The sequence below is a fragment of the Pocillopora damicornis genome, chromosome 1 (genome assembly GCF_964200805.1).
Source record: "Pocillopora damicornis chromosome 1, jaPocDami1.2, whole genome shotgun sequence".
NCBI classification, from domain to species: Eukaryota; Metazoa; Cnidaria; class Anthozoa; order Scleractinia; family Pocilloporidae; genus Pocillopora; species Pocillopora damicornis.
Window position 1 is genome coordinate 33,774,837 of NC_142670.1, and position 26,459 is coordinate 33,801,295.

Genomic DNA, 26,459 nt, shown 5'->3' on the forward strand with positions numbered 1-26,459 from the left:
TAAAATGTATTGACATGAGGAGAATCATGAAATCGAGGTAATAGCAGTCGCCACTAAATCGCGTGAGCTGAATGGTTACCACTGCACCGCATACGTCAAGATTAATTATTTTTCATTTTATATCAGAATGACCCAATGACCTTATAATGGAATTATCAATTATCGATATGAAATCATCAGTCTATGTAACTGGTACTGGGGGTGCTTCACAAATAGGTTGCGTCTGCGAAGCATGGAACTAGCGTTGGAAAACGGCAACCTAAGATGCCATGAACGATCATCATCCAGAACGCCTTTAACCATGGAATATCAACAGCCACGTGTCACTTCAAGCTCATTAACGACTGCTCTTAGACTCCAAAGACTTCTAACAGTTCAAGAACTAGCGTTAGAGTACAGTTTGGTTATCATTGCGTTGGGATCTTTTCTGATGCTTTCACTGTTGTTGAGGGTATTCAAAGACTCTGGTTGCTTCCGAGCGGAGAGTGGAATGAACCTGCACCTATAAGATCTCTATGGGGAAAGGAAGTACCTGAGACTAAATGCCTTGTGTGATTTTGGCATAACTGTTTTAAAAGTGCAAACCAGTATTTCACGTTTATGTTAGTTTTCTAGCTATATCCTGTCGAACAAAGAAAGACGCATTGACAAAAAGTTGTCGCCAGCATGTTGTACCAGAAAGACCCGTCGGTTTCCGGAGGGTCCTCAGAGGACCGAACACATATGGTTCAACTGAGGCTCGCGTGGATATCAGACAACAACTTCTTTGTGATTGTAGCTTCTCGTGGGAAAATTGTCGTAATTCATGTTTTGAAGTAGCAAAGCAACGTTTATTAAGAGTAAATCTAGGATAGTAACTTAAATTCTTCAGTTTTTTGTTTTAGCATTAGAGATACATTACTGATGCTAAAAGCTCATGATTTATTCTTAAAAGAGACCACGAAGAAAAGCAAATGAATCGATGCACAAGCAAGTGCCGTCAGAAACTACAAATGACTGACAGAATGGCAGAGATGGCTAAAAAAGGAGAAGAAAGAAATGTGTGTTTTTTTTTTTTTTTTTTCTGCGAAAAAATTATTAGGAAATCTGGTATCCCAACCTTTGAACCAATGTCTTGTATGAAATGTTCGATGTACTGTCTCATCATTTATTTGCCATGCACTCGTGACAGGACGCAAATAACATCTTTCCTTATGTATTGTTCTGAATGGTCAGAACAGCAAAGGTCAGCAAAATGTTCTATGATTTTAATCTGCTCAAGAGCAGGTGGCTAAATGTCGAACCGCAAGTATTACATTATCTACAATACAAGAGCCAAGGTTAATAGAATTAAATGTACATCTGGTTGATTTCTCGAGGCATTTCTACGTTTAATGACCTGCATATATGTTTAAAAGTAATTTTGCATCAACACAACACTCCGAGTGCCAGTGTAAGTGAATCAGTTACAGCACTGCGGTGATGATAAACAGTGAATACTGTCGACTGTTCAGAATAGTTAACACAATTTCCAATTTACAGATTCTGAAAAAGAAGGAAATTATCAACCAAGGCCCGAATTGTTTGGTTTCAGCAATGAATTCTTTGGAATGATTAACAAGATATCTTTGGTTATCAGTTTGGAACATAAGATTTTATATCTTTTGTAACTTAAAGGTCAAAAATACAGGCATCACAGTACTTTCGCTAACTCTCTGTTCCCTAGTCCCTTTCACTGTTCAATTGAATATTTGGGCTCTGTACTGAAGTTTAAAGGTCGAACAAGTGCAATTATTTATAAGCCAAGACTCAAAAAGGCTCAAATTTTGCAGATATCTACCGCTCGTCGTGAGTGTTTAGTCTAAGACCCACGGTGATCGACGACAGCCATACCGTCTAGTCAACTTTACCCTGGGAGGTGTCCCTTCGACCTTCTAGAACAACAATGATGACTTCCTAACTTTCTGTCACAGCCGCAATCTCTTTCAAGTGAGCCTTTTTCTAAAGCTGACTACTCACCAATTTTCATCTAATGCCCAATTTCTCTCGTAAACCTAGGCACTAGAGAGGCGTTCTTTGCAACCTTTACGAATGGACCATATGGTTGCACTGTAAGTACATGTGAGTCGTTACAATTCTGGTTTTTTTTATAATTAGGGTTTTGTGTTAGCCAACTTAGAAATTGGACTTTTCCAGAAAGCAGACAGTTGTCAGTGCCCCCTAAGGCTGGCACCGAAGGTTTCCTGTTTTGAGAGATTTGACCACATTTTGTCATGTATAGCTTATGAATTATAAAACGTTACTCAAACTGCATACTACATCCTACTACTCCACTCACGAATAAATGAATAGATAAATAAAAAAAATTAAAAACAAAAAAACATAACCCCAAAAATAATTGAACGTTTTATCAAGATGATATCATTAGAAAGCATAACTTTCCTCTGTCTATTGTTGTCTAACTGAAAAAAGCGAGAGACGACGGTTTATTTTTTTAAGCGGAAGACGTCCTGCCAACTTCGAGTAAACATCGATATTGATACTTGGTTAATTCGAGACGGATCTTTCACCACGGGTGTTTTTTGTGATTTTTGGTTCTTATACAATTGCAGTTGAATATCAGAAGGAATGGTCTGTTGAACTAGCAGAAGTGATAAATCAATGAGTCAAAATAGTTCTGCAAACGCTTCCTTTTTCTCTTGGTCGATGATAGATATTTGAAAAAATGTTATTTGGAAAACTATTTCATGTCATACTCCCATTGTCGTTGTACCTCATCACCGGACTGAGCGGAACACAATGAAATTACTTAAGTGCGGGGAAGGGGAGTCATTGTAGTTTCATTCCTCTCCCCTCCCCCTCCCCCACTCCCTAACGCAATGATACACTAACCTGAGAACTGCACTTACGCAAACAGTCTTTTTTTCGTTTGCAAGTACAATTCTTGAGCTTTTCAACTGATTATGTTTTGTCCAAGAAAAATATACCCTTTGGTACTTCGGGAATTTCACTTTTTGCAAGGAGCTTTGAACCCCGTATAGCCCCGAACTGTATTTAAACTAGATACGCATTAAGACGCATTCTCTAAGTAAAAAGTGAGTTATCGTGTTAGTTCAAGTGGAAATCACCGTTACTCTGGCATCATGGTCAAGTCTCCAGCCTTAGTAAAACCTCCCTTCATGTTCATGTGCGTTCTGTTCACGCGTGTTAATCTAATAGGGGAAAGAGGTAAATCAAAGCGAGCAATTCTCAGTTCTATCATCCTCAAATGCTATGTGCCTGTTCATTTCCTTCGAGAACCGCTTTCTACTGGAGAGAATCCCGTATATTATGCCATGAGATAAACGAAATCACAAAAACAAGAAGTGGTGAATCCGAATATTCCGTTTTGTGGTATGAAATATTTATTTCCTTCATAACTCAAGGAACCAGTATTTGATTAAAGCGACGTGCATGCTCGTGACGGAAAGGAATGTTTTCCATACCGGTACGTGAGAGGAAGCCAATTGCAAATTACATGGGGCAACGAAAAGCTATCATTAATTGCAGGAACGAGTGTATCATTTGTCTCGCAAATACTGATATTTTTACTATCATATGTGTTTGACTTGTTTGCTGTATCGGTGTTTATAAAATGACTACAATGATCTTGGTATTTTTGGTTTGCTCAGGAAAACTATATTTGCTTCCAACGTGTCCGCGTATGGTATTTATTTGTTTGATAAAGTTAATCTTATCAATCAAAAATCATGGCTAAGCTTCAGATGCCTCACTTAACGGACACCGGATGTCGCATACTTCCGTGTTGAATTACCGTATTCATTGTCTTACGAACAATATAAAAGGGCAGTTCGTGAGACTGAGGTCAATTGCCAAAAGATTCAGCACACCGTAAACATCAGACCCAAAATGGACCAAGATCAAGCAGCAGTTATGCAGTATCTTCATGTTCCTATTACGTTATCTTCGAATGAAGACGACTCCCACTTCAGACGAGTCCATTATTCCTTCCATGAGATTTGCCTTGAATACTGCATCGTTATAATTGCCATCGGATGCTTTTTTGCGATTTCGACTTCTTCCAAGTTCCTTCTGCGTGGAGGTCACAGTGAATGGTCATGAATGCATTTAAAATTTACTTGTATACTGTATGTATACCTAGTCAAACGGTTTTTCCTCGACTGATCCGATATAGAAATTGAAGAAAGTTGCGACCTTTGGTTGGTACCAACGGAGAAAGAAGTCATCGAAGCAGAGGTTGCTTCACAAACAAAGGAACATTGTATCATAGAGACATTGTTTGCCCTTTGGTGCTACCTGGCCCTTTCTCGAGAGATGAAACCATACAATAAAGACAAATACAGTATTCCGACATGATAGTCTCCTGTGATGCCAATGGAAGAATTTAAAGGACAAAGTTAACAGTGCTTTATAAACAGATGCGTGTTCAGTGCTCGAACTCATTGTCGAGTTTTATGAGTCGTAACCTACAAGCTTTCCATTCTCTATTTTCAATTGCTATTTAAAAAGTACATTTGTAATATTATTTATTTGGAACCCTTGCCAAAGTTTCATGCATATGGGATCGGATTTGTTCCAGGGTCTCTCTGAAGTTAAGCGTTACCGGAAACATTCCAAACATCTCTTAAAACACGGAAACAGTATAAGGGAATGAGATTTATCGCAAACGACACATGTAAGACATATCCGTATATGCTGACCCATACCTACCTAGCTGTATTACTCACTGAAGAATTGCAATGATATTTTTATTCAGTCGAAAGGCTTCCCAAACTCATTTGTCATTATATAAAGATTGTTATCATAGCTTCTGAATTATGAATTGATTTTGATAACAAATTTTTACAATAAAGACAAAAAATACACAATTGCTGTCGTCAGTTTCTATTTTCTTTAAGCAGCATTTGAAAGTTTTGGGTTGGCGAGGAAATTTTGGAAATCAAATCAACAAGAAGACACAATTAAATTACTAATTAAGTCAGAGCTCTTTAAAATTGGCGAGGATGTACAAATTCAATATCACCAGTAAAAATGTAACGCAATGAAAGAGGTGATCTTGATCGATGAAACGACTGCTCTGCACCGAGCTGACCTCGAACGTTTCAGACTTTGTAGCGTCTTTCTTTGCAGCAGGATAAATATCTACGAGCCTGAAAAAGGTCCAAAACAATATGGGAACGATTTGCAGAGGTTGACCGAAGCCTAACCGGCCATTTCTTCCCTATGTGTGTCAATTCTCTTTGTCCTAAACCCAGCATGATATTTTCCGAAAGCAAGGGTACAAAGGATGTTGTTGAAGGAAGAAAGTTCCTCCAATGCTGCAGCAGTCAAAAACAAGATGCTTCTAGTCCCGATACTAATATCACCCAACAAAAGCTTTTTCTTAAATATCCTTCATAGATGAGTATCTTATGTAGATGTCAAAATGCTGCGACGTTTCCAAAGCGATTAATCTTTCAGTCTACGAAATAATTACATATGTCCATTACATGATTCAACTATTGCCACCGTTTCTACTATTCATCATAAGTTTCACAATTAGTTTTTGTGGGAAATGTTTTGATCCTTTAGATACCCTACGCTGATGAAGATTCAATACACAGATATCAGCTACCGCTAGACATATCAAAACGAAAAATCGGCCCTGCGCGTGCTACGAACATGATGTTATATGACGTAATTTCTCTTTTAAAAGTGCGGGTTAAATATAGTCACAGGAAGTGTTTCCAACTTAACCCAAAGGTTCAAACAAAATAACATGACCTACAAAACAGACATCAACGGTTTTCTTATTACCCGATTCAAGGGATGTATTTATATTTTGCATGTAGCCTCCTTGTACGAATCTGTGGGAAAAGATTTTGTCATGCATCTTCTTTTTCTTTTCCTCTTCTCTCAAGAGTTTTTTTTAATACTTAACCCGGACTTGGGTCTATATTAGAACATTCAGAGGCAATAACGCTTCCATCTTTTCCGAGAACGCGAGTTCTAGAAAATGATATGCTCATAATGCTGAAGCTTTTGACCTCAAAACCTTTCAGTCAACGTTACGACTTCCGTAACAAAAGGATGAAAGATAACAATTTAATACTTTAGTTATTTTGGATTGATTTTAGGTCCGATGAACTTGAACTTGTATTGTTACCGGAATGAGTTCCGTGAGACTAATTTTTTTTTATACTAGAAGATAATCAATACTAAATGAAATTTGCAGGGATCAGATGTCTCCATAACTTTCCCTCTTTTTATTCATAATGACCAAATAAGGAGTACAGTATAGGAATTCCTTTGAACTTTCCTTGTTACTTTTCCTTCTTCTTTCTTGTTTGTTTAATTATATGTTTTGTTCTGTTTTTTTTTAAGAAGTTTTTTTATAATACATATTTCGGGGTAAAAAAATCCATAATGATGTTCTACTGTGTTAGTGACTCAGTTCCATGCTATCTAGACATCGCTTACAACTAAACGTAGGGAATCTAAAAGCCGGCTCTACACGTGTTATGATATTGAAATTACATAATGTCTTTTCATTGTCGACGATCAAAATAGTCGCAGGAAGTTGTTCTGACCCAGAGCAAATGAAACCTCAAGCGAATGAAACGTGACTAAGCTGTACATCCGGTTTTCACTGGGCAGCTTTGAGCTTGACCCACATTTCATTTATTTATTTTTTTCTATCGGGATTACGGAATATATGTAATTTATTGAATAAAATAAGCTCCATTATTTTGTCTGGGTACGTTAATGTAAACGCTGGACAGAAGACGTGATAGTAAATTCACTTGCACTTACGGAAATGGCATTGCTTCCATAGTTTCAAAGAATCGGAATTCTCGGAAATTATTCCTCATGGTATGCCTAGCCTATTGACCCCAGCATCAGGCACTTCCGTAGTCGGCAGATGTGCTCGTATGAAACTCTTTAGGTACTGTATACGTAATTGTTTTGGTGACTCCAATGAAAGAGTAATAGATGGAGAACTAAACGTTATTTGTCCATCGCGTGAGCCAGATAAAAAGATATTTATAGAGTTTTCAAAGACATGTAGTTCATTTTTCTCTTTTGGTGGACTGAAGACAGAGCGATAGGGAATTTCGGATAGCATCAAATCATCTACTTTACCTCATTCGGAGGCCTACAGTCATGTCAGTGGTTTTGATATTTTTACTCCAAAGTAGTACCAAACGTTTGTTGCAACTGGAGCCTTTTTATTAAGCGAATCACTAAGGCCGGATACCACTGGGCACACAAAAAGCTGGGGGTCAGTTTGCGTCTTATATCTCTTAAGAACACTGCGGACAACAGTAAATTAAATTACCCGCCAAATTTCCAAGGCCAACTTTTTAAGTCAGTTACCATTCGTCAGCTTTTCCTTCGCCATGGCTTTTTAATCAAACTTCTCTTTGTTGTCTGAGAGAGAGAAGGGGGGGGGGGGGATGGTGGGGAAGGAGGAGTGGGAGTGGGGTAAGCGATGGGAGTGGGTGGGCAGGGGTTTGGTTTCAGGTACAGTTGAAGTTGTATATTTACCACACTCCGGTTAAAGAGAGCATTAGAGTAGATCAGAAGGTAGCAGAGGAAGCAGAGGCAGATTCCTAAAAGCAAGATATAAAAAGTACTCTATTGTAAATAACGAATTCGAAGTTACAAAAAACACAATATCAGTTTCAAGTATTGATACTAAAACTAGGATTCTAAAAGAACAATTATCTTGAATTTCATCCGTATGATGCGTAATAGTGAAATATCTCGCAATTCATATGCGCATGTTGGATTAAATTCAAGACAAGATATCTGGGGAGAATTCCTTTCACCAACAAAGACTGTCGCTGCTGATGAAATACACCACCACTGTCGGTTGAAACTAAAAGGAGGAAATGGACTCCTACTTGGAAGAGAAAAGGAGGACGACCCAGATTTACCTGGTGAAGATCATTAAAAAAAAATAGAAATATAGATAAATTAAATAAACCCGGTAGCTATAGTTGATCCAAAAGTAGTCATCTGACAGGCAGTATAAGCATTCATCGGTAACAACCTCGTGTAATAGATACGCAAATGAAACAAACAAACAAACAAACAAACAAAAAAAGAGAAAAAGGGTTCTGTGCGTCACGTAACCGTCTAATGACGTCTGTGTCACTACAATATCACCAGGTTTTTTGTTTTGTGAGAGGCTCTACGTTACCGTTCATCGTGTAAGAATCCTGTTTTGGTAACTAAAAGCTATTCTGAAATAGTTTTTTCTTCATTCTTAACAATTTATTGCTGCTTCAGGGTCAATTTATGGGTGTTAAGTTTCTTGAAAATGGAAAGACTCCTTCATCGTGAGAATTTTGTCTCTTTTCCGAGTGGTGGCCCTTCGTAAGAGTGAACGACGAAGGGCGAACGCTCGAAACGTTAGCTTTGAAACTCTTTACCGTGGCAAATTTACGTTATCCACTCAGTTGATAATACTGAATTCCCCACTCTAAGGCACGGCATTCGATTTTCTTGGTTTGTGCGCCATCTTTATTTTGTTTCTTCTCGTTGTTGTTAGTGTTCTAGCCTTTTTTCCAAGAATGCTCCCTTCTTTATGGGAAACTTGGTCTGCCAAAAAACCAAATGCCACCGAACTGTTGTGGCTGAGCTCAGTGAGGCAAAACTCACATAGGGTAATGAACAACATGCTGCATAAATCAGGGCTATATATGCTTTAAGTGCCACAGGGAATGAAGAGCATATTGCGATTGAGGAGAAGAATCAAAACCACATCAAACTGTTCCACAAATTTCATATAGGAATAACGGAGTCATTTATTGACTTATTTTCTTATCAATGTGAAGTCTATTATTTTTTTCTGTCTCTCATTTTAGAATGTCAATTAACGACCTTCTCCAAAGAATGATCTTTTAAGAGGGGAGGAGGGGGTTGGGGCAAGGGGAGGCGTTGCGTGACATCCCTTAAAAGTGGCTGTGTGGAAAACTAAGAGTTCAACGTATTCTAAGGTTGCAGTTCTGATGTTTATAATGACTATAGTGATCATTTTCAACAGTCAATCATCCATCGAATGCGGCGATTAGCCTTTATTTACTCTAAATGCAAGATTGCTCTGGTCGTTAGTTGTGTCCCATTCAGTCCGGGGGCGTAAGCAGCTGAAGTCTTAGCATGGACTTTCTGTTTGAAAAATTATTGTCTCACAGCTGCAGTTCAAAGCAGTGGTATTGCAGATCTGTAAGAGTCTTGTAGGGGTGAGAGAAAACTGCCACCAGTTTGAAGCCATATTTCCTGTAAAGTCGAATGGCCGGTGTCTGTGCGTTAGTTGTGGTGAGTACAAGTCTTTCTAGCCTTTGATCCTTGGCGTAATTCAGGAGCTCGTCGAGAAGTTTCCCGGCGACTCCCATTCTTCTACAGGCTGGTGATACAGACATCCTCTGAAGTTCAGCCATTCCAGGTTTTTGGTTCTCATTATGAACGAGTCCAACCATTCCTACAACTTTACCATTCCACTCAGCCACCCACATGTGACATCCATTGTTGTTCATGTAAACCTTTTCAATGTCCTTCAAGTCTGTTGCCAAACATGAGTTGATGAACTTCCAACACTCTATGTACACATGGATGTACAACATTGAAAGTGTAATTGCACAGATAAGGATGTAGAGCAGAAAGACTGCGCTCCTCCACTGGAATAACACGACAAGAACAAGAACGAAGAAGCTTGATGCAGAGGTAAGCCATATGTATCTCGGAAACACAACACGTAGTACCAAACTGATCAACTGCACCATACCTTGAGTAAAAATTTCTTGGCACTTATGAAGATCTTCAGTTCTGAACGCTCTTACTTGGACATTATTGCTGTTTAGTAACTGATAGCATTGTCGTGCACTCGATTCCTCTCGAGTGCGTGAGGAAGTGATCTATCAGAAAACAGAGACTCAGCTTTACTTTGTTAAAAAATCCAATGAGTCCATCACAGCAGGTATTTGGAAAGATTACGCGATGGAAAAAAAATGTTGCTTTAACACAGAAACCAACAGAATAGGAAATATCAAATAGAAGCTCTACATTATTTTGGGATCAAATACTCGAAGCTACAGTACAGAAAAGAGAACTGAATCCGTACCCATGCTGAATAATAATTGAGTGCGTGTCGCTCTACCAAAAAGGACAAAACAGGGAATATCAGGGTATGGGAACAGGGAATATCATGGTATGGGATTTAGTTTGATAAATGAAGGTTTAAAAAATGTGCAGTTAGCGAGAAGTAAGACAAACCAAGCAAAAGGAAGAGAATGCGAAACAAAGAAAACGCATCTGTTCTTCTCTTTAGAAATTATAGGGACTCCGATATCTCTCCTAGCATTACCTTCATCTTCATTGTGTGAGTTTCCCTTCGCAAAGTCTGTCTGATCAAAACTGTTGATGTTTACTTCACCCTCCAATCGGGCAACTTATCAAGTGCTCACGTTGACCTCCTCTGCCCAGTTGTGTTTGTCTGACTCACAAATGGAGAAATCTGTGAGATCAGGAGTAAATTTGTGGTAAGTGCTAAGAGAAACAATCATGTCAAGACTTAAAGCAAGTAATGGAACAGAGCACAACAACTAATTTAAACCAAAGCGTTCGATACACTTTAACCAAAAATAACTTACGATTGAATGTCAAAACCTTCGAATCTCGTCAATACTTTAAATGGGGACAAATCCCATGAAAAAAACTGAAAAACCGGCTCACTTTGCATAAGGAAACCGAATAACCGAAACGTTGTCGAAGGATTGTTGCACTACAGAACCTTGAAGCAGCACATTTAGCCGCTTGAAGCAATCAATCATAATTACCTGAGCATCCAACGTTGCTGCTACAAAATTTTCCACTTAGCAGTAGCATTTTTTACCCCTTTTGAAAATTTTGTTATCAGTATCAAAAACGTGAGCCGAGGTCAAAGTCTGATGGTGTGGGCGACGGGTTCCAAAGATCAGTCGATCTAATATTGACCAATAGAATGTAAATATTTGTAAAGAGTACATGGTGCTCCACGTGCCGTAATTGTTTATCTCGGTGCTAACCATAAAGCATAACTAAACGGTTCTATTCACCCGTCTGTAAGTGGATCTGAAGTAACGCCATATCAAAGTGGTTCTCTTCAGCCGTTTTGACAGAGGACTTCAATCATCTTAAGTAAGGTATAAAATATCACACCGTAAAGAAAAACGATATGTTTTCAAGTCTCAGAGAATGATGGCAAAAAATGTAGTGTCCTGTTCCTAAATAACATGAAAAACAAACGTTTTTGGTATAATTTGGTCAATCAGTTATAACTCAAGGTAATCAGATGCTATTATAAACCTTTACAAATGACCCATTATATTCTGGCAACCGCCTTTTTTTTCATTTTGTTTTTGTCTTTGTGTTTTTTTTTTCCTTGTCCGCGGTACTTATCGTGGGCATGTGTCCTCTTTACCTGATCTGTCTAATTCATCTACAAAGACATTTATGGTAAAAGAACAGCATTAAGTCGACACACTCATACGTGCACGCCAGGACAAATATCAAATTAAACAAAAGGTACGCATCAGAGAGAAAGAAAGTAATGTGTAATTACGTTTGTAATTTCGATAATCCAATAGATTAAACAAAACGTCAGAGCAAAATAAAAAAAGATGAAATAATTAGGCTTGTGCGAAGAAGACATCGTAATAAGTAAAGGATTACAGCGAAATTGTCAAACAAAATAGAAAACATGAGCACTGTTATCAACACGAACTGCATTTCGTGATTAAGAAATAAAGCTATTCATCGATACTTTCTACGATGGACATTCCGAAACGTGATTTTTCGTAATTCGTCTGAGAAATTTAAGGAACAGTTGTAAACATTGTCAGCTCTTCTCTCTACTCAAAGTGGAAAAATCGAGTTTGTAATAATCATCCCTGGGGTTGAGAGAGAGGATAGAGGGAAGGGGGAGGTGAAAACTAATTCAGGTCAAATGGCAAGCACTGCAATGCCTGTTGTTGCAGGCAGGCAGTCATTAGACGCACAAAGCACTCTCTCTTTGTTGAATTGATGTACAGAAGCTTACTTGACCTAACTTTCTGACACATTCCTAGACATCTGACTAGTGTTCACAGTAGTGCAGTAGCGTGATTCTAAAGTTCAAGTGTCTGAATGAATAGAGTCATCTCTATTTCTGGTTAAAACACAAAATCGACTGAGTCAGAGGATAAAGTGTATATACCACCAGTGCACAAATCGCATTCTCTCTGATGTATGAGGTAATTTAAGTCTACCAGCACTCAGGGTGGAATACGTTGTTAATAGTATGGTAACAGACACATCAAGGCGTAAGCTTCAACCGATTATTATCCACGAATAAGTCACAGTTGGCGTTTCCCAAAGTTTTCGATGGGCACTTTTAAAATATAGCATTTCCCAGTATTGATTATAAGCTTTCCTTTTTCTTCCGCAGTCTAATATCAGCTACATATCGGAGGTTACATGGGATCGATATCTTTCATGATGATGACTGAATCGGAGCTCGAAGAACTTGATTCATACACCGATGTTTCTTCCATCAAGAAATACGGCCATCTTTCGTACCACCTCTAAGCACAATATGACCCCAGTAAAGCAACCAAGCACAATAATGAACAGGCTGTATTCTAGTAGCACTTCTTGAGCTGTGATCAGTCTTTGTACTCTGGATTCATTAGCCACAAAGGTATGGTGAAGGCGTGGCGCGGGTTGGTTCATGCTTACCCTTGCCATTGCTCATAAAGTATTTTTACATTGGCTTATCGCATTAACTTGGCCGAAGAAAAGATCAAACTCCCATGAAAAGAAATGTGAAAATCCCGTGACGCAGAAAAGGTTAAGTGGTCTTTACGTCCTGATACTTGCTACAATGACAAGAAAAGTACTCGGGTATCCAGGTATCAACAAACGCAGCATGAGGCTAAGTGTAATTTTAGCCCTCCGGCAAGTTTGTCATCGGGTTTTTTTCGGTCGGGTTTATCTTATTGAACTGTATCACGGGAAAATACCGGAAATACTCTGGAAATAAAGGCTTTTGATTTCATTTCTCGGTATGGCTTATTACTATTTTTGATATTAACTGGATAACTTATGCTTCAGTCGAAAACGGTGCTTTTCGTTGACACACACGCCAAAATTCTATGTTCCGGCCCGAGCTCTAGAACACCGTCTAGACTGTCGCCGGTGATCATGTAGTCACGAAAAACAAATCAGCCTATTTTCACTGGGATCGGAACCCCATTAACGACTATTCACGTAAATAGCGATGTTCTTGTATCGCCTAAGAGCTCTCGAAAACCTTAAGTCACGGTAAGAGATTCCGTCGAAACGTGCAGGAGGTCTGGTAACAACAGCCGTAATATTCGCGATCCAAGCTGTAACACTGTTGCGTGACTATTAGTTTTTACTATACTGTCATGGCGGAGTTGTCTCCCAATCTCATACGCGGTTTGGTTTCCACCCTGCAAGCACTTTTGGCGTTGGCAATGATAACAGCAGGAGTCTTTGATCGAGTAAAAACGGACTCTAATGTCAGCCGTATTGTTATGCCAATTTGGACGGGATTTTTGGTAAGTATACAAACTGCCGTAAAGAAAACGCTGGATGACTTAAGACTCCCCTTTGTTTCAAGAAACATGCTATTAATCGTAAATTACGTAAAATAAAATAATTCACGTCAAAACATCCTCACTATCCTACCAAATCGGATGGCTACTATTTTGAAGAATTCAATCGAAGCAAAAAGTCACATAGTACTGATATTACATACTATTTCCGGGCCAAAACAGACATTCGATTATTTTCCGCCATCGTTTGTTGCAAGCTCTGCTCCTCTTTTAATCATAATTTTGCCCATTTTTTCGCCTTACAAAGCTAACATCAAATTAGAAAAATGATATTAGTGTACGCTAAAGTGTGAAGATGGAAAGGGACTGAAGAGATAATGTGCGCAAAAAGATGTTATCGTCCAAGCTCTATAAAGCGGTTACCCTGTAATAAGCAGTCAGTTTGAAAGTTCTGAAATCATTACCCCGTAATTATTGTAACCTTTACTTCTATCAAGCGGTCACCTTTATTTAGGGTCAGAGTCACCCATTACTGAATCCTAACGGCCCTTTTGTGTTATCATCTTCCTATATTGAACGGTCACCTACAGTGAAACTACTGAAATAATTATAACTAAGAATTGTCTTTCAATTAAAATTTGATCCATGTTTATCTCCCGAAATCAATGTTAGTAGTATTTTTTACCGACTTTTTTTGCACATTAAGAGGTACATTATGACATAAAATGGCGATTTTTATCGTATTTCTTAAATAATCCTACTCTGTGGAACGTATACTCAGTGGCCAACCTGCATTAAGCGGTCACCCATGGGTGATCGCTTATACATGTTCAACTGTATATGGATCACAGTGAAGAACAAAACGACCTTGGCGAATTGTTAATGACAAACTTTAAAATCATAATTATTGAAGCATTATGAAAAAAAGAATGGCTTGAGTTTTTAATTGAAATGCACACACCATCATGCAGCTCAAGGTTGTACAATAATTACACGTGCAAATTTAATTCAAGTTGCTTATTTTTCTCCACAAATTTTCAGTTGCTGGTTTCTGCAGCAGTTGGCGTTGTGATGGTGAATAAAGCAAACAGCCCATATTTTTTTAGCATGGTGAGAAACAAGATTTTCTTGTCTCATTAAGAAATTCACTACAAAGATCTTATTGAATGACAACAATTGAAGGAAAAGGAAGACAAGAAGAAGGAAAAAGAATCCAGGTCACATAGTCAATTTTAAATTTTTAGGAAGTTTGTAACCATGCAATCATGCATGATCCATTATCTGTTATTTTCATATCTTCTTAAAAATCCATAATGTAAGAAAGTCAAAATCATTTCATTCGAAAAACAACGAAGATAAGTGAAAGAAGGAAAGGGTTTTATCAGATGCATAGTGCATAACAAACTGTAGGCTGAGGTTTCATGCGGAGCATACATAAGACAGCCCTTCATAGGTGTTGAGTGACTAAGCTGTCACAGATGAATAAATTTGTCAATGCATGTGTTCAATGTTATATTTGTTTTGACTGAGAATTCAAAAATTAATTCATACATCACCTTATCACTACTATATCACTGAAGAAGCACTTTATTTGTCTTCATATCTATTATCTTAAGATTTAAAGGGTACTTAATTGATTTTTATTGATCAAATTTAAAATACATTGCAAACAAAAGTTAATGCTGCATGTACTACTTCACTTTCCACAGGTTGCTACATACAGAGCAATGAATATATTCTGTTCCATCTTATGTAGCCTCATAGCCTACTGGTATGGATGGTTATTCATCACTGTCCTTTCTTATGAGACTGATGAGACTGCAATTGTAGGCACTATTTTTGTGATGGCAATGACTGAAATTTTCCTTTCTATTTTGGGAACAATGGCCTCAATGGAAAGAAACCCTTATTCACAGGTAACCTATTAGAGAAAGATATTTTTTGTTTTGTCACAAGTGTGGGACAAAGAAAAAATTCTATGAGGTATCAAACCTCAGACCTCCGATGCTCTACTGCCAAGCCACAGAGACTCTACGGTGAGCGAGGTCTATTGCAAAGTTCATATGACACACGTCCTGAATACTGCTAGGATCAGTGATGTCGATAGCAGCATGTTTGTAAATAGAATAAGGGAAATGGTAAGTTCTGAGCTCAGTAAAGAAATAGAGAAAGATGTTTAACCACATAGGTTAACGACATAATTTTTCAGCTTACATGTTTGAGACTTCGTTGAGGTCTTTGTATGAAAATGACCATACACTGCTTTACCATTGAGCTTATATCATAGGTTTACTTAAATCATAGTGAGATAATTATGTGGAAGATATTTTTATGATTCTTAACTACTTAATAGATACCTTATTGCTGAATATCAATGTATCCACTGCTTTTCACTGGATTGTTGTGTTAATAATCATATTAATTTATACACTTAATAAATGATTCATTCATTTATCTGTAATTACCTTTGTAATATATATTGTCATTTTACTTATTGCACATTCATTTATTTATTCACTCATTTATTGATCTGTCTGTCTCAATTTGTTTTCTGAAAGCTTGTCAATGCCCCAGTAGAGGAATCAACTGACAGAGAGATGACAATCCCTTTGCCTTTAGTGCAAGTTCAAGGAAGTAATTTTGTGACAAGTGGTCCTGTTCAGGTAGTGAAGTACTCATTATGCAATATGATACCTTTTCAAAATGTGATCATGTATTGATATTGTGGAATAATTCCCAGGGAAAAAATTATTTAACATAATAATCCATCAAATGTCTTTTCTCTCGCAAAATCTAAAGGTCTAAACGCATGGTGTGATAGAATAAATGCCCCTACTTTATCCTTTACTCCCATAAGTGACCAAGATAGAATTTCTCCTTACAATATCAACCAGACTAGTGATGATAATAAAGGAATTATTCAGTTGATCGAATATTTTAATATTCTTAAAAGTTGAAATAAATAACTTAAATAAATATAAACAAAAATAACTTTAAAGTTCTCTGAGCTAACACTATAAGAACAAGGCGTGAAATCGTGCCTGATACAGGCGCCAATGAACTAAATTTTTCACTTTGGCGATCAAATCCTGAAAATTAGTCCCCAAATTGGCGACTAGAATGCTTCGTCATAACCATACCTAGAGATATAGAGAATATGAAAGATTTTCAAAGAGATATCCGCGGCAAACTTCCTCGTTAGGTTTGTTTAATTTCCAAAACGCAGCACATGTATCTCGATCGATAATTAGACGCCATCTTTGGCGTGAGCTTGAACGTTGTATAACACCCATCTTAGTGTCCACTTTGTAGAACTTTGTAGAACATAATTTTGGAGGGTCTATCTAGATCGCTGACACCACTTTGGGTCGAGGTTTCGTATACGCCCTTTGACCATCGAGTATCTTTGTCACCTGAACAGTTATTGTTTAGGCAGCTGAATGATGAATAATATCACTGGAGTAGTCCATTTTACAGTTGAGTGGTTGGTTGCCAGGCCTTTGAATAGGAGTGATGCTAAGGTTGACCTTGTTATGATACAAACCTTGCTGCTTTTCAAATGCAACGTACTGTGTTATCATGCTTAATAGATACTGGTCTCTATCACAACACGGTCACTTTCAGTCTCACTCCAAATCAAAGGCTTGGCCACTAAGTGTACAGCAGAAAAATATTCAATTGTTGAAAATGTGTTTCTATGTCACTGAGTGGTATAGTTGATGCCACGTTTTGTGCAAACTTGCACATGTCATTCTAACAAGCTACAAACTAACTGAGAATGTATGAGTCAGGAGAATTTCAAATTGCAGTGATATTAATGCATTTTGTGTCATTTATGCCTTGTTTTTTTTTTTTTTTTATTCTCAAGGGAGGTATTCAGGCCCCAACTGGCGCACCAACCTACCAAGCTGCACCACGAGATGGCTCGCTTGTGATGGTGCCCCAAGGGTACATGGGCCATTTAGTGATGGTACCCGCCGAAAACGTGCAGAAAATGTCCCACACATCGGGAACAGCCCAAATGTATGTTCCAGTTCCCTCTCAAATGCCCTATCAAACCACCCCTTCGAGTTCTCCCCTTCTCATTGGAGATCTATAGGTGTTCATCAGTTCAGTCTGATTTGTTGTCATCATACTTTCATGAAACCCCTAGCTGGCGACTTCTTAGATGTTAGTGGTAAATTTTATGGCAATTTTTGCTTCCATTTCTCCTTCCTTGATCAGTTGGAGAGAGAGATAAAGAGAGAAAGAGGTAATTCTGTAATTCACGGGGGTGCAGTTAAACTGAGGGTCAAGAATATCACACCTAGGGTACTTGCCCAACTTTTTATTTAGACATTTAGGCTGTGTTTCACTCAGTGACTTTTTTCCGAATGAGCTCTGAGTGATGCTCAGTAACTAAGTAATGTCGAGTAGATTGTTCGGATTTGCGCCCATACCCCATTAGGGCCCAGTTGTTCGAAGGCCGAGTGGCGCTAACCTAAGGTGAAATTTTATTCTAGGTTTCTCCATTCCTATGTTCAGAAGCCCCTTTTTGAATAATTTGTGGATCAATATCAGTATCTGGGCAACTGCCCACCTACCCCTCCCCTAACCCAACATTAACCTTAACTTGTTATCAATTGACTATTATTGAGTTAGGGGAGGGGTAGGTGGGCAGTTGCCCAGATACTGATATTGATCCTAATTTTTTCTATACTTTAGAGCACCCAATAAAATCATAAAATCGTAGACAAAAAAAAACATTTTATTGCATTTTCTTTTAAAGCTTTCTGAAATCTGAAATCACATTTCGCACTAACCTTGGGTTATTATTAGATGTTGAATTAAAAAAAAAAAGTCACAGGACGTGAAATTAATTTGTTTTTCTGATAGCCACTTGGCTCCTAAATTCTTCAAAGTGGTAGCCAATAGGCCATTTTACAGTTCTGTACTTAGTTGCCAAACCTTTGATTTGGAGTGAGGCTGAAAGTGACCTTGTTGTGATAGAGACCAGTATCTAGTTAGCATGATAACAAAGTAATTTGCATTTGAAAAGCAACAAGGTTTGTATCATAACAAGGTCAACATTAGCCTCACTCCTGTTCAAAGGCTTGGCAACTAAGTACACAACTGTAAAATGGATTATTCAAAAAAAATTGGTCGCCATTTTCAAAGACAAACAAAACCTTATTTCACGATGTCAGCGTTCTAGATAGACCCTCCAAAATTAAGGTAGGGAAAAGATCTTTGAAAGTGAAAAATTTAGTCTCATTGGCGCTTGTATTAGACGCAATTTCACGCCCTGAGTCATATCACAGAGCGAGTTCTGGCTGAGAGAACCTTTTTTATGTAACAGCCTGAAATAATCACAAATCTAGATTATATATATATATATATATATATATATATATATTTATATATATATATATATATATTTATATATATATATATATATATATATATATTTGTAAATATATAATTATTTATACATTTATAATTAATTTTTTAAACTAAGCTGGCGTAAAGTTATAATAAACACTTGTACTTTCCCTTTGGTAATAGTGGCTGAAGTAGTTTTTGGAGCGGCTAGCACACGTTGTAACAGGAAGAGAGTGTTGCATCAAAGAAGAAGCTGTTGTGATCCAAGGATTCGGGCTAATACCTTTTGCTCAGCGATTTTACTCAAGCTATCTTTCCCCTTACGCCTCAACACAATGGACAGTTCGTGTACAACTCTTTCAACCCTCACATAGAAATTTGCTTATAAACTGACTTAAAGATCGCTTAGAAAATCCACCAAGTCGGTGAAGTAAACCACCGACCTCTAAAATGTGTGGTGAGAGGTATAGTTAACGATGATGACTAGTCCACAGAATAAGACTGGAAGTTAGTGGCTACCAAAAGCAGGGTAAGAATTTGCTATTTAAGTGTGCCGCTATCAGAGAAATTTTCTCAAAACGCAGAAGCTTTTAGAGTGGTCGACCACTGTTACTTATAAGCCTTTATAAGGCTAAAACGAAGTCTTCATTTTGACCAAATTTTGGGTTGGATAATTCAAAGACCATTCCAAATACCTGACCCAAAGATAAAAGGATTTCTTCTTTGCATACGGACTGCAGACAAATCTGCCGTCCTTCCAGTGTTACTTACTTAAAGTATGTCCTCACTGTTTCTGACTCATCTAGTTTCCCATGTTTCCTCCTCAGTCCCCGTTCAGGGGTGGACCCCGTAAAAATAGTCAAACATGCGTATCAGGCACGAGAATAATGGCTGTGTTTGTGTCATCGATGCAAGGGAAGGTTATTAACCAGGAAGCAATTTTGAAGAAGATTTGTTGTCTACCCAGTTACATTCTAATGTCCTTACTGCTGCATCAACTTGACAAAAAAGAAATGATTTTTTAACAGAGCAGTTCGTTCGAACATAGCGAGAATAAGAACACGTCGGTAAATCACGAAAATTTTAAGATTACCAATAACAGACAGATAATTGTTTTATCAAGATTCGAAATGCCAAATGTAAAGGCCAACTTAAGCGATAAATTTGCTTGTAAACGCTAGTGCTACACACACTGAATCTGAGAAGTTGGTGAATTAAGTCGATAACTCCGAAAAGGTGTTTTTGGGAAGTTCAGCTGAACTATATGATTAAAAAAAACCCAAGGGATACGACTAGAGGTCAACTGCTATCAAAAGGTACAGGATTACATGCGTGGGAATAAATCGGTGACCCATAACACTGAGTGATTCACTAAAAGATAGGAAAAAAAAAAACTCTAGTATTTCAGAGGAATTTCGTTCAACGCAGACACCTCTAAAACACTGCACTTTTCAGGTAAGCAAAGCCCAACATTTAATTAACCATGTTACACCCCTTCAGTTACTAATTACTAATTAATACGGGAGGCAACAAAAGATACACCCTCTGTGAGGACTGAATCGTTCATTTGGGATAACTTGCCAAAAAGGAGATCTCCGTGGATAAACTACAATCAAGGAAGAACCAACCTAAATGAAAATAATCTTCCCAGAAATTTCAGATGCTATCGTATTAATCAAAACCGATAGGATATATTACTTTCGTTTTTTTCCCTCTGCCTCATTATTCCCAATGCTTGAATTATCTTGCGAGTAATCCTTTCATTTCTAAAACTCCAATTCGCCCTTCTGAAACAACCACGATGTGAGCTATTGGAATCCTATGAATCTTTTATTCGTGAGAGCTCTCTTGTCTCAACTTGAGGAGAAAGCGTTGTAGCCTCTTCTTTCTATCACCGTTACAGTTTCCGCTTACACCGAAAAAAATGAGGTTGCCTGCTCGCGAGTTAAGTCAAATCGTGATTTAGCTTCGAGAAGACGTCCAAAAGCTGCGATTTGCATCGCCTTAACTCAGACAAACGTAACACTTTCTTGTTGTTCTAAAATGCCGCGGGAGTGTTGCCATAACCAGCTTAAGTAGGACTAGATTATTGCAGATAAAAATCCCCCGCGGCAGTGAGCTCGTTTACCTTTACTAAAATTTTTTTAGTCCTGATTAGAAATATTTACTGCGGAATGCATATATATTTATTAAGCCATTAGCTTTCGTCAGACTAATTTACGAAAGAGCAGTCGGCTTTTCCGGGCACAATTCATCAAAATTTTGTTAATTTCTGTTATATTGTAGATGGAGTGGTATTGATTAGATCTGATAGGACGAAAAGTTACCATTTTTTTTCCTTGCGAACTTCTGCGCGAATTACAGTTGTCTTTCGAAAACACTTGTACATCAGTACATTCAAAACATTGGTAGAGAAAATGTTTGGGAGAAATCTTGCCAGCGGGGAGTTTCCACGTTGAATTTCTTGCAAAGCAAAGGGCGCCAGCCGACTCATTCGTAAAAGACAAACAAACAAATGAAGGAATGCTCTTAGCGAGATTTTACGCTCGGTTCGGCATTGTTCGGCATAGTTTGAAAGTTTGAGAAACCATTTAGGATATCCATCTACCGTAGCGCCATACCTTTTTTTTTTTGCTTGCTTTTTTGAAACTTGAATTTAAATTTTATCGCTACAATTGAAATCTTTACATTCAAAAAAATGGTACTAAACGTAAGAGCTGGCTGAAGGGCGTCTCGAAAATCTAGAAGCGTTTCGATCCCACTTCGAGAGGTTTCTCTAAAGCTGTCATCCATAACCACTGAATGATAAACTGCACCGAATTAAATAGTATGCTGTGCAAATCGATTAATAGCTTCCTTATTTTTAAAATATCGAAGTTGCGTTCCGAATCTTTCTTTGCCTGCTCTTGCCATATTCCGAAACGACCGCTTAATAGGAATTTGTAAATTGCCACAGCGGCGGCAACGGCAAACTAAATCATCCGAGGTTGAGAGCCATATGACGTCAGTTGAACGAGTTATCACATACACCAAAATTGAGAATGAGCCTGGTTACAAAGTGGAGCAAGCTCCTCCAGAAAACTGGCCTCTTGAAGGAAACATACAAGGAGGAACGAAAGTGGCGTTGAAGGACGGACAGGAGCCGGAAAGTCATCTCTTGTGGCAGCGCTACAGCGTATGCCAGAAGCTCAAGGTGTATTAATGATCGATAATGTTCCAATAAAGGGGATCAGTCTTCAAAAGACTCGACGATGCATATCTGTTCTTGACCAAAACCCTGTCCTTTTCAGCGGATCGTTGGAAAAAAATCTTGTTCTTATGGAACAATTTCGTGATAAAGATTATGGCGAGCCCTTGAAGATGTTCAATTGAAAGAGTCGGTGGAAAGGCTGGAAGAGGGGCTGGATCATGAATTGTTGGAACACGGAGCAAACTTCAGTGTAGGAGAGCGACAGTTGATTTGTCTGGCTCGTGTTCTGTTGCACCAAAGCGAGATAATAATCTTGGATGAACCCACTGCACATGTCGATCCACAAGCAGAACAAACAACTGGAAGGTAGTGAAAGAGAAATTGAAGGATTCCACTGTTATCACTATAGCTCACCGTTTGAACACCATTACAGACTGTGAAGTGATTTTGATCATGAAAAATGGCGAGATCGATGAGATCGACAGTTTTGAACCACTAATAAATGATATGTTGTGATACTTAATTTTCAGTTCAAAAAGTGGGTACATCACTATATTTTCTTTAATCGAATTCTCGTCTCGCGTTTTTCTTTGTTTCAAAGTATTTTCGCCAATTTTTTCATTAGATTATTTTAATGGTGGATATTGCTTGAGATAGAGAAGGACTTTACCCGAGGCTATCTTTGGTTTCAAGAGTGTAATGATTACTTAACCATAATTTGTTCATCAAATATAAGAAGTTATATTAAATTCATCATGGACCAGAAATGCTGTGCTCGCTGTTTTTGTTTTGGATACAAATAGTTATAACCTTTACAGTGCGACTTGCTTACCACATTACGAGCAAAATAGCTATGTGTGCGTTTGCGTGAAAGGATTTTTGGAAAAAAATTGCCACACAGGTTCACGATTGTATTAGAAAAGATTTTTTCGTAGATGACGTTTATCAGCTATATTTTTTTCAATTTTGAAAGCTGCGTTACTTTAACGCAAAGCCATTGCTTTAAGCAAGAAATTTCTGACAAAGAAACAAAGCGAAGTGGATCAGCGAAGTTCCACAGAATAATTTAGTAGCTGTTAAAGAAAAATACGTGCCCAAACTTGCCAGTTCCCCGACAAACGACAGTTTGTCAGTTGAAAAATGTTTCGTGACAAACCTTTGGATGTCCATTGGGTTTACACACCATTACCCCGCAATCCGTAGTTCGAATATGCACTTTCCTAAAGTGAACTTGTCTACTTTTTTGTTTGTTTGTCAACGACTGCGAGAAAGATTTTTGCCTCGTCGCCCAGAATACTGTTGTTTTTCGCGACATGTACTTACAGCGACCAATTTATCAACGCGCGGCATAACAATTTGCAGGTCCAGAACTAGTCGGCTGTGATTGGTCAACAGATTTAGCTCTGGGAATACTTGAGTCTCTTTGCAGATTTCAGCTGCTGTCAATCAAACGGTTGGATGCGTCAAGTAAATCCCAAAGTGCGAAAGAGTTAACAATAGCGCTCTAACTAATGGCGGGCCGCTCTGTTAACAAAGCGTCTTGCAAATTCGTGTCCAGCGTTATTTTTATTTGACCCAAGAGACGACTGACAAAAACGTTATCTGAATTATCGAAGAAGTTTCATGTAGAAAAGGCAGTTTAAAGAGCTTAACCTGCGAGCTTCGACTGTCGTTGTCCACAAGAAATTTCTAACAATCAATGTGAAATTAAATCAGGTTTGTTTGAAATGCTTTCTGCCGCTGAAAGGGCCTCATGGAAATAATCGGTGGTTATGCTTTCGGGTATATAGAAAGGTACGAGGCGCTTGTAAAACATATAGCAAAAAAAAGGAAAAAAATTCTTGTATTTTCTATAGGCGTTATGCCATTATTGCACATGTCAATTCACAGGGATGCCACAGTCGGGACAAATCTGATAGCATGATGCCACCTGAATGAGCTTATATATATCCAGAGAAGATATGAGCCGAAGGACAAGTTTTAAGGTCGTTTGAGTCACTCACAACTAAGAAAGGTTTTTGCAGGTATCTCTTGAATACATTTATCGTTTTCTCAGCCTCTAGCATTTTACTGGCTCGCTTAATTTAAATCGGTTCATACAGAACATCAGCCTCTCCTCTTTGGCCCCTCAGACCGGCTTTATTGATCGCCTCTGTAAAGGGGGAGGGGGGGGGGTGTATGGAGGATTTTTGTTGTGTTACGATGAAATTTGCCTAATACCTACTTAAGGCTCAGTGATATTCTTATGATTGAACCCTTTCAGACAGTTTTCTGTACTTCCCCGTCACAATCTGTTGGCGAAGACAAGTGCAGTGTTATTTCAAAAGCAGAATTGCGGTGTTTGAAAGAAGTGCATAACGAAAAAGCAAGGTATTTCTACCAGTTGCTCTGAGGGTCTTTCGCCGAAGCTCAATTATTAAACCTGCTAGGACTGGATAAAAATGAAAAGGAGCTATTTTCGACTTAGCATTTTAGCAACGAAGAGGGAGATCGATCAGTTTATGCGAGATTACGTTGGCATTTGTGGTTCGATCCTCAACTTTCAAAATCTCCTTTTCTTGTATCGAAAATAAGACCACTTTAACTTTAATTTTCAATGGTACAACCATTTTCATTTATATGTGATGTTGGTGTAATTCGAAAAAGGCGTGAATCAGTCATGCCCACTCTCCCGAAAAACTCTCCACGCACTTAAAAATTATCCTTCGCAAAAACCATAAACGAGATTATCGAAGGCCTCTAATCCGCCTGCAACAGTCAAAGAACAAATTCCTGTCATGACGTTGCTTTTTTATGTATTAATTTGTTTTTAGCTTTTTTTTGGGACACTTTTATTACAAATGGTCTTCCACCAATACATTTTTGTTCAACTATACAGCTTCTACTGGTCCACATTGATAAGTTAAAGGTTCTCCTCTTATCTGCAATTCAATAGGTTGAGAAACTTTATAAGGATATACCTTGGCAATAACGATGATAGCGATAACATTATTAGTACTTGAACTGTTATAATTATTATTTTTATTATCATTATAATATTATTTATTACTATTATTTACTACCATTATCATTATCATTTTTGTTGGTATTGTTATTATCATTACTGTATTTTTAAACAGCATGATAATGACAATAATCATATCATGCTATAAAAAAGATAAAGATGATGAACATTGGCAATCTATTCTCAAAGTTACACGTTGAATAGGGGATTACGAAAAGTCTAATTTGAATTCAAAAGAAGAATTTGTGCAATAATTACCTATCTCCACCAACTGTTGCCCCTCTCATTTTCCTTTACTTCTTCTCTTTCTTCGTAGTCACAGCCCTCGTCGCATTCTTCAGTCAATCCCCGACCGTGCCTCTTCTTGTTTAGAAAAAAGTTTGCGTCGTTTTTATTGATCTTAACTTCACCTGAAATTCAACCAAGCTTCTGATGACAAATTGAATGGAGTTGGCAGACGAAGTGTCCATTTGAGAGAAATGTGAAAGAGATTGACAAGTCTATCGAACGACTATCAAAGGATACGCGGTGAAATTAGGTAACAAAATACTATTCAAAAAAAAGTGAAAAATATGACGGCAAACACTAATTAAACAATATTGAAAGACTTTAATTGCGATGTCTCTGGTAGAACATTGAATCATGTTTAAGGTTGCCTTCGTGACGCAACTTCCTGTTTCAATAGGAACGTTTCTGTCTTTTAATTTTTTTTTTTGTCTCTGACTGTAGTATTTTGTTTATAAAGGGGGTATAGTAACTTGTTCTATTGTAAGCAAAACAGTGACATTTATACATCGCGTATTACGGAGTAACATTCTAACCGTGTGACAAATTTCTCTAAGAAACAGTAATGCTTTAAGTTAGGATCAAATATGACCGAGTAATTATAAATAGATCAGGAATGAATAGACATTACAGCAAAACAGCAAAGAACAAACAATAATTAGGCAATCTAAAATTTTCGACCACGATAAATTTAAGTGTTACAATTACAAACCTTTAGATTGTCAACATTGTAAAAAAAATTAGGTACGCACTCACGTTTGTTCATTTTCGATCCCAGAGAATGTGGTGAAGCTAAACAGTAGGTAGTAAGTAACGCTAGCAACAAGGTCACTAATAGCAAGCGTGTTGTGGACATATCTCTTCTCTGACTTTGATTTACGAGTTTGCTCAGTCTACAATATCACCTTCGCCAACAGACTAAAGTTTAATATAAAATGACTCCACTTATATAATCTCTAAATGCCACGAACAGTACGTGCTTAGTTATCTCGTGAAATTTAATTTGTCTGTTATTTACAATCCCTGCCAAGTTAAGGAA

The 26,459-nt window shown here is 37.9% G+C and overlaps 2 protein-coding genes across 5 annotated transcripts; one reads left to right on the forward strand and one right to left on the reverse strand.

The window, feature by feature from the left end:
• Positions 1–8,767: 8,767 nt before the first annotated feature.
• LOC113673081 (N-acetyltransferase 8F1) lies at positions 8,768–10,968 on the reverse strand. 2 transcript variants are annotated; one of them, XM_027189435.2, is made up of 3 exons: positions 10,821–10,968; positions 10,349–10,498; positions 8,768–9,899 (listed from the first exon to the last, which is right to left on the reverse strand). In XM_027189435.2, exons 2-3 carry the CDS (start codon positions 10,358–10,360, stop codon positions 9,174–9,176), a joined length of 738 nt encoding a protein of 245 aa, XP_027045236.2. In that variant the 5' UTR covers positions 10,361–10,498; positions 10,821–10,968; the 3' UTR covers positions 8,768–9,173. The 2 variants fall into 2 exon arrangements, with proteins under 2 accessions (XP_027045236.2, XP_027045237.2); XM_027189436.2 differs by having other exon boundaries at positions 10,635–10,849.
• Positions 10,969–11,043: 75 nt separating this feature from the next.
• LOC113673080 (uncharacterized) lies at positions 11,044–19,121 on the forward strand. 3 transcript variants are annotated; one of them, XM_089202071.1, is made up of 6 exons: positions 11,044–11,165; positions 12,449–13,583; positions 14,622–14,690; positions 15,290–15,496; positions 16,139–16,243; positions 17,449–19,121. In XM_089202071.1, the coding sequence occupies exons 2-6, from the start codon at positions 13,431–13,433 to the stop codon at positions 17,677–17,679; spliced, it is 765 nt and encodes a 254-aa protein (XP_089058197.1). In that variant the 5' UTR covers positions 11,044–11,165; positions 12,449–13,430; the 3' UTR covers positions 17,680–19,121. The 3 variants fall into 3 exon arrangements, with proteins under 3 accessions (XP_089058197.1, XP_027045234.2, XP_089058201.1); XM_089202075.1 differs by lacking the exon at positions 11,044–11,165 and adding an exon at positions 12,210–12,254; XM_027189433.2 differs by lacking the exon at positions 11,044–11,165 and having other exon boundaries at positions 11,219–13,583.
• Positions 19,122–26,459: the final 7,338 nt, after the last annotated feature.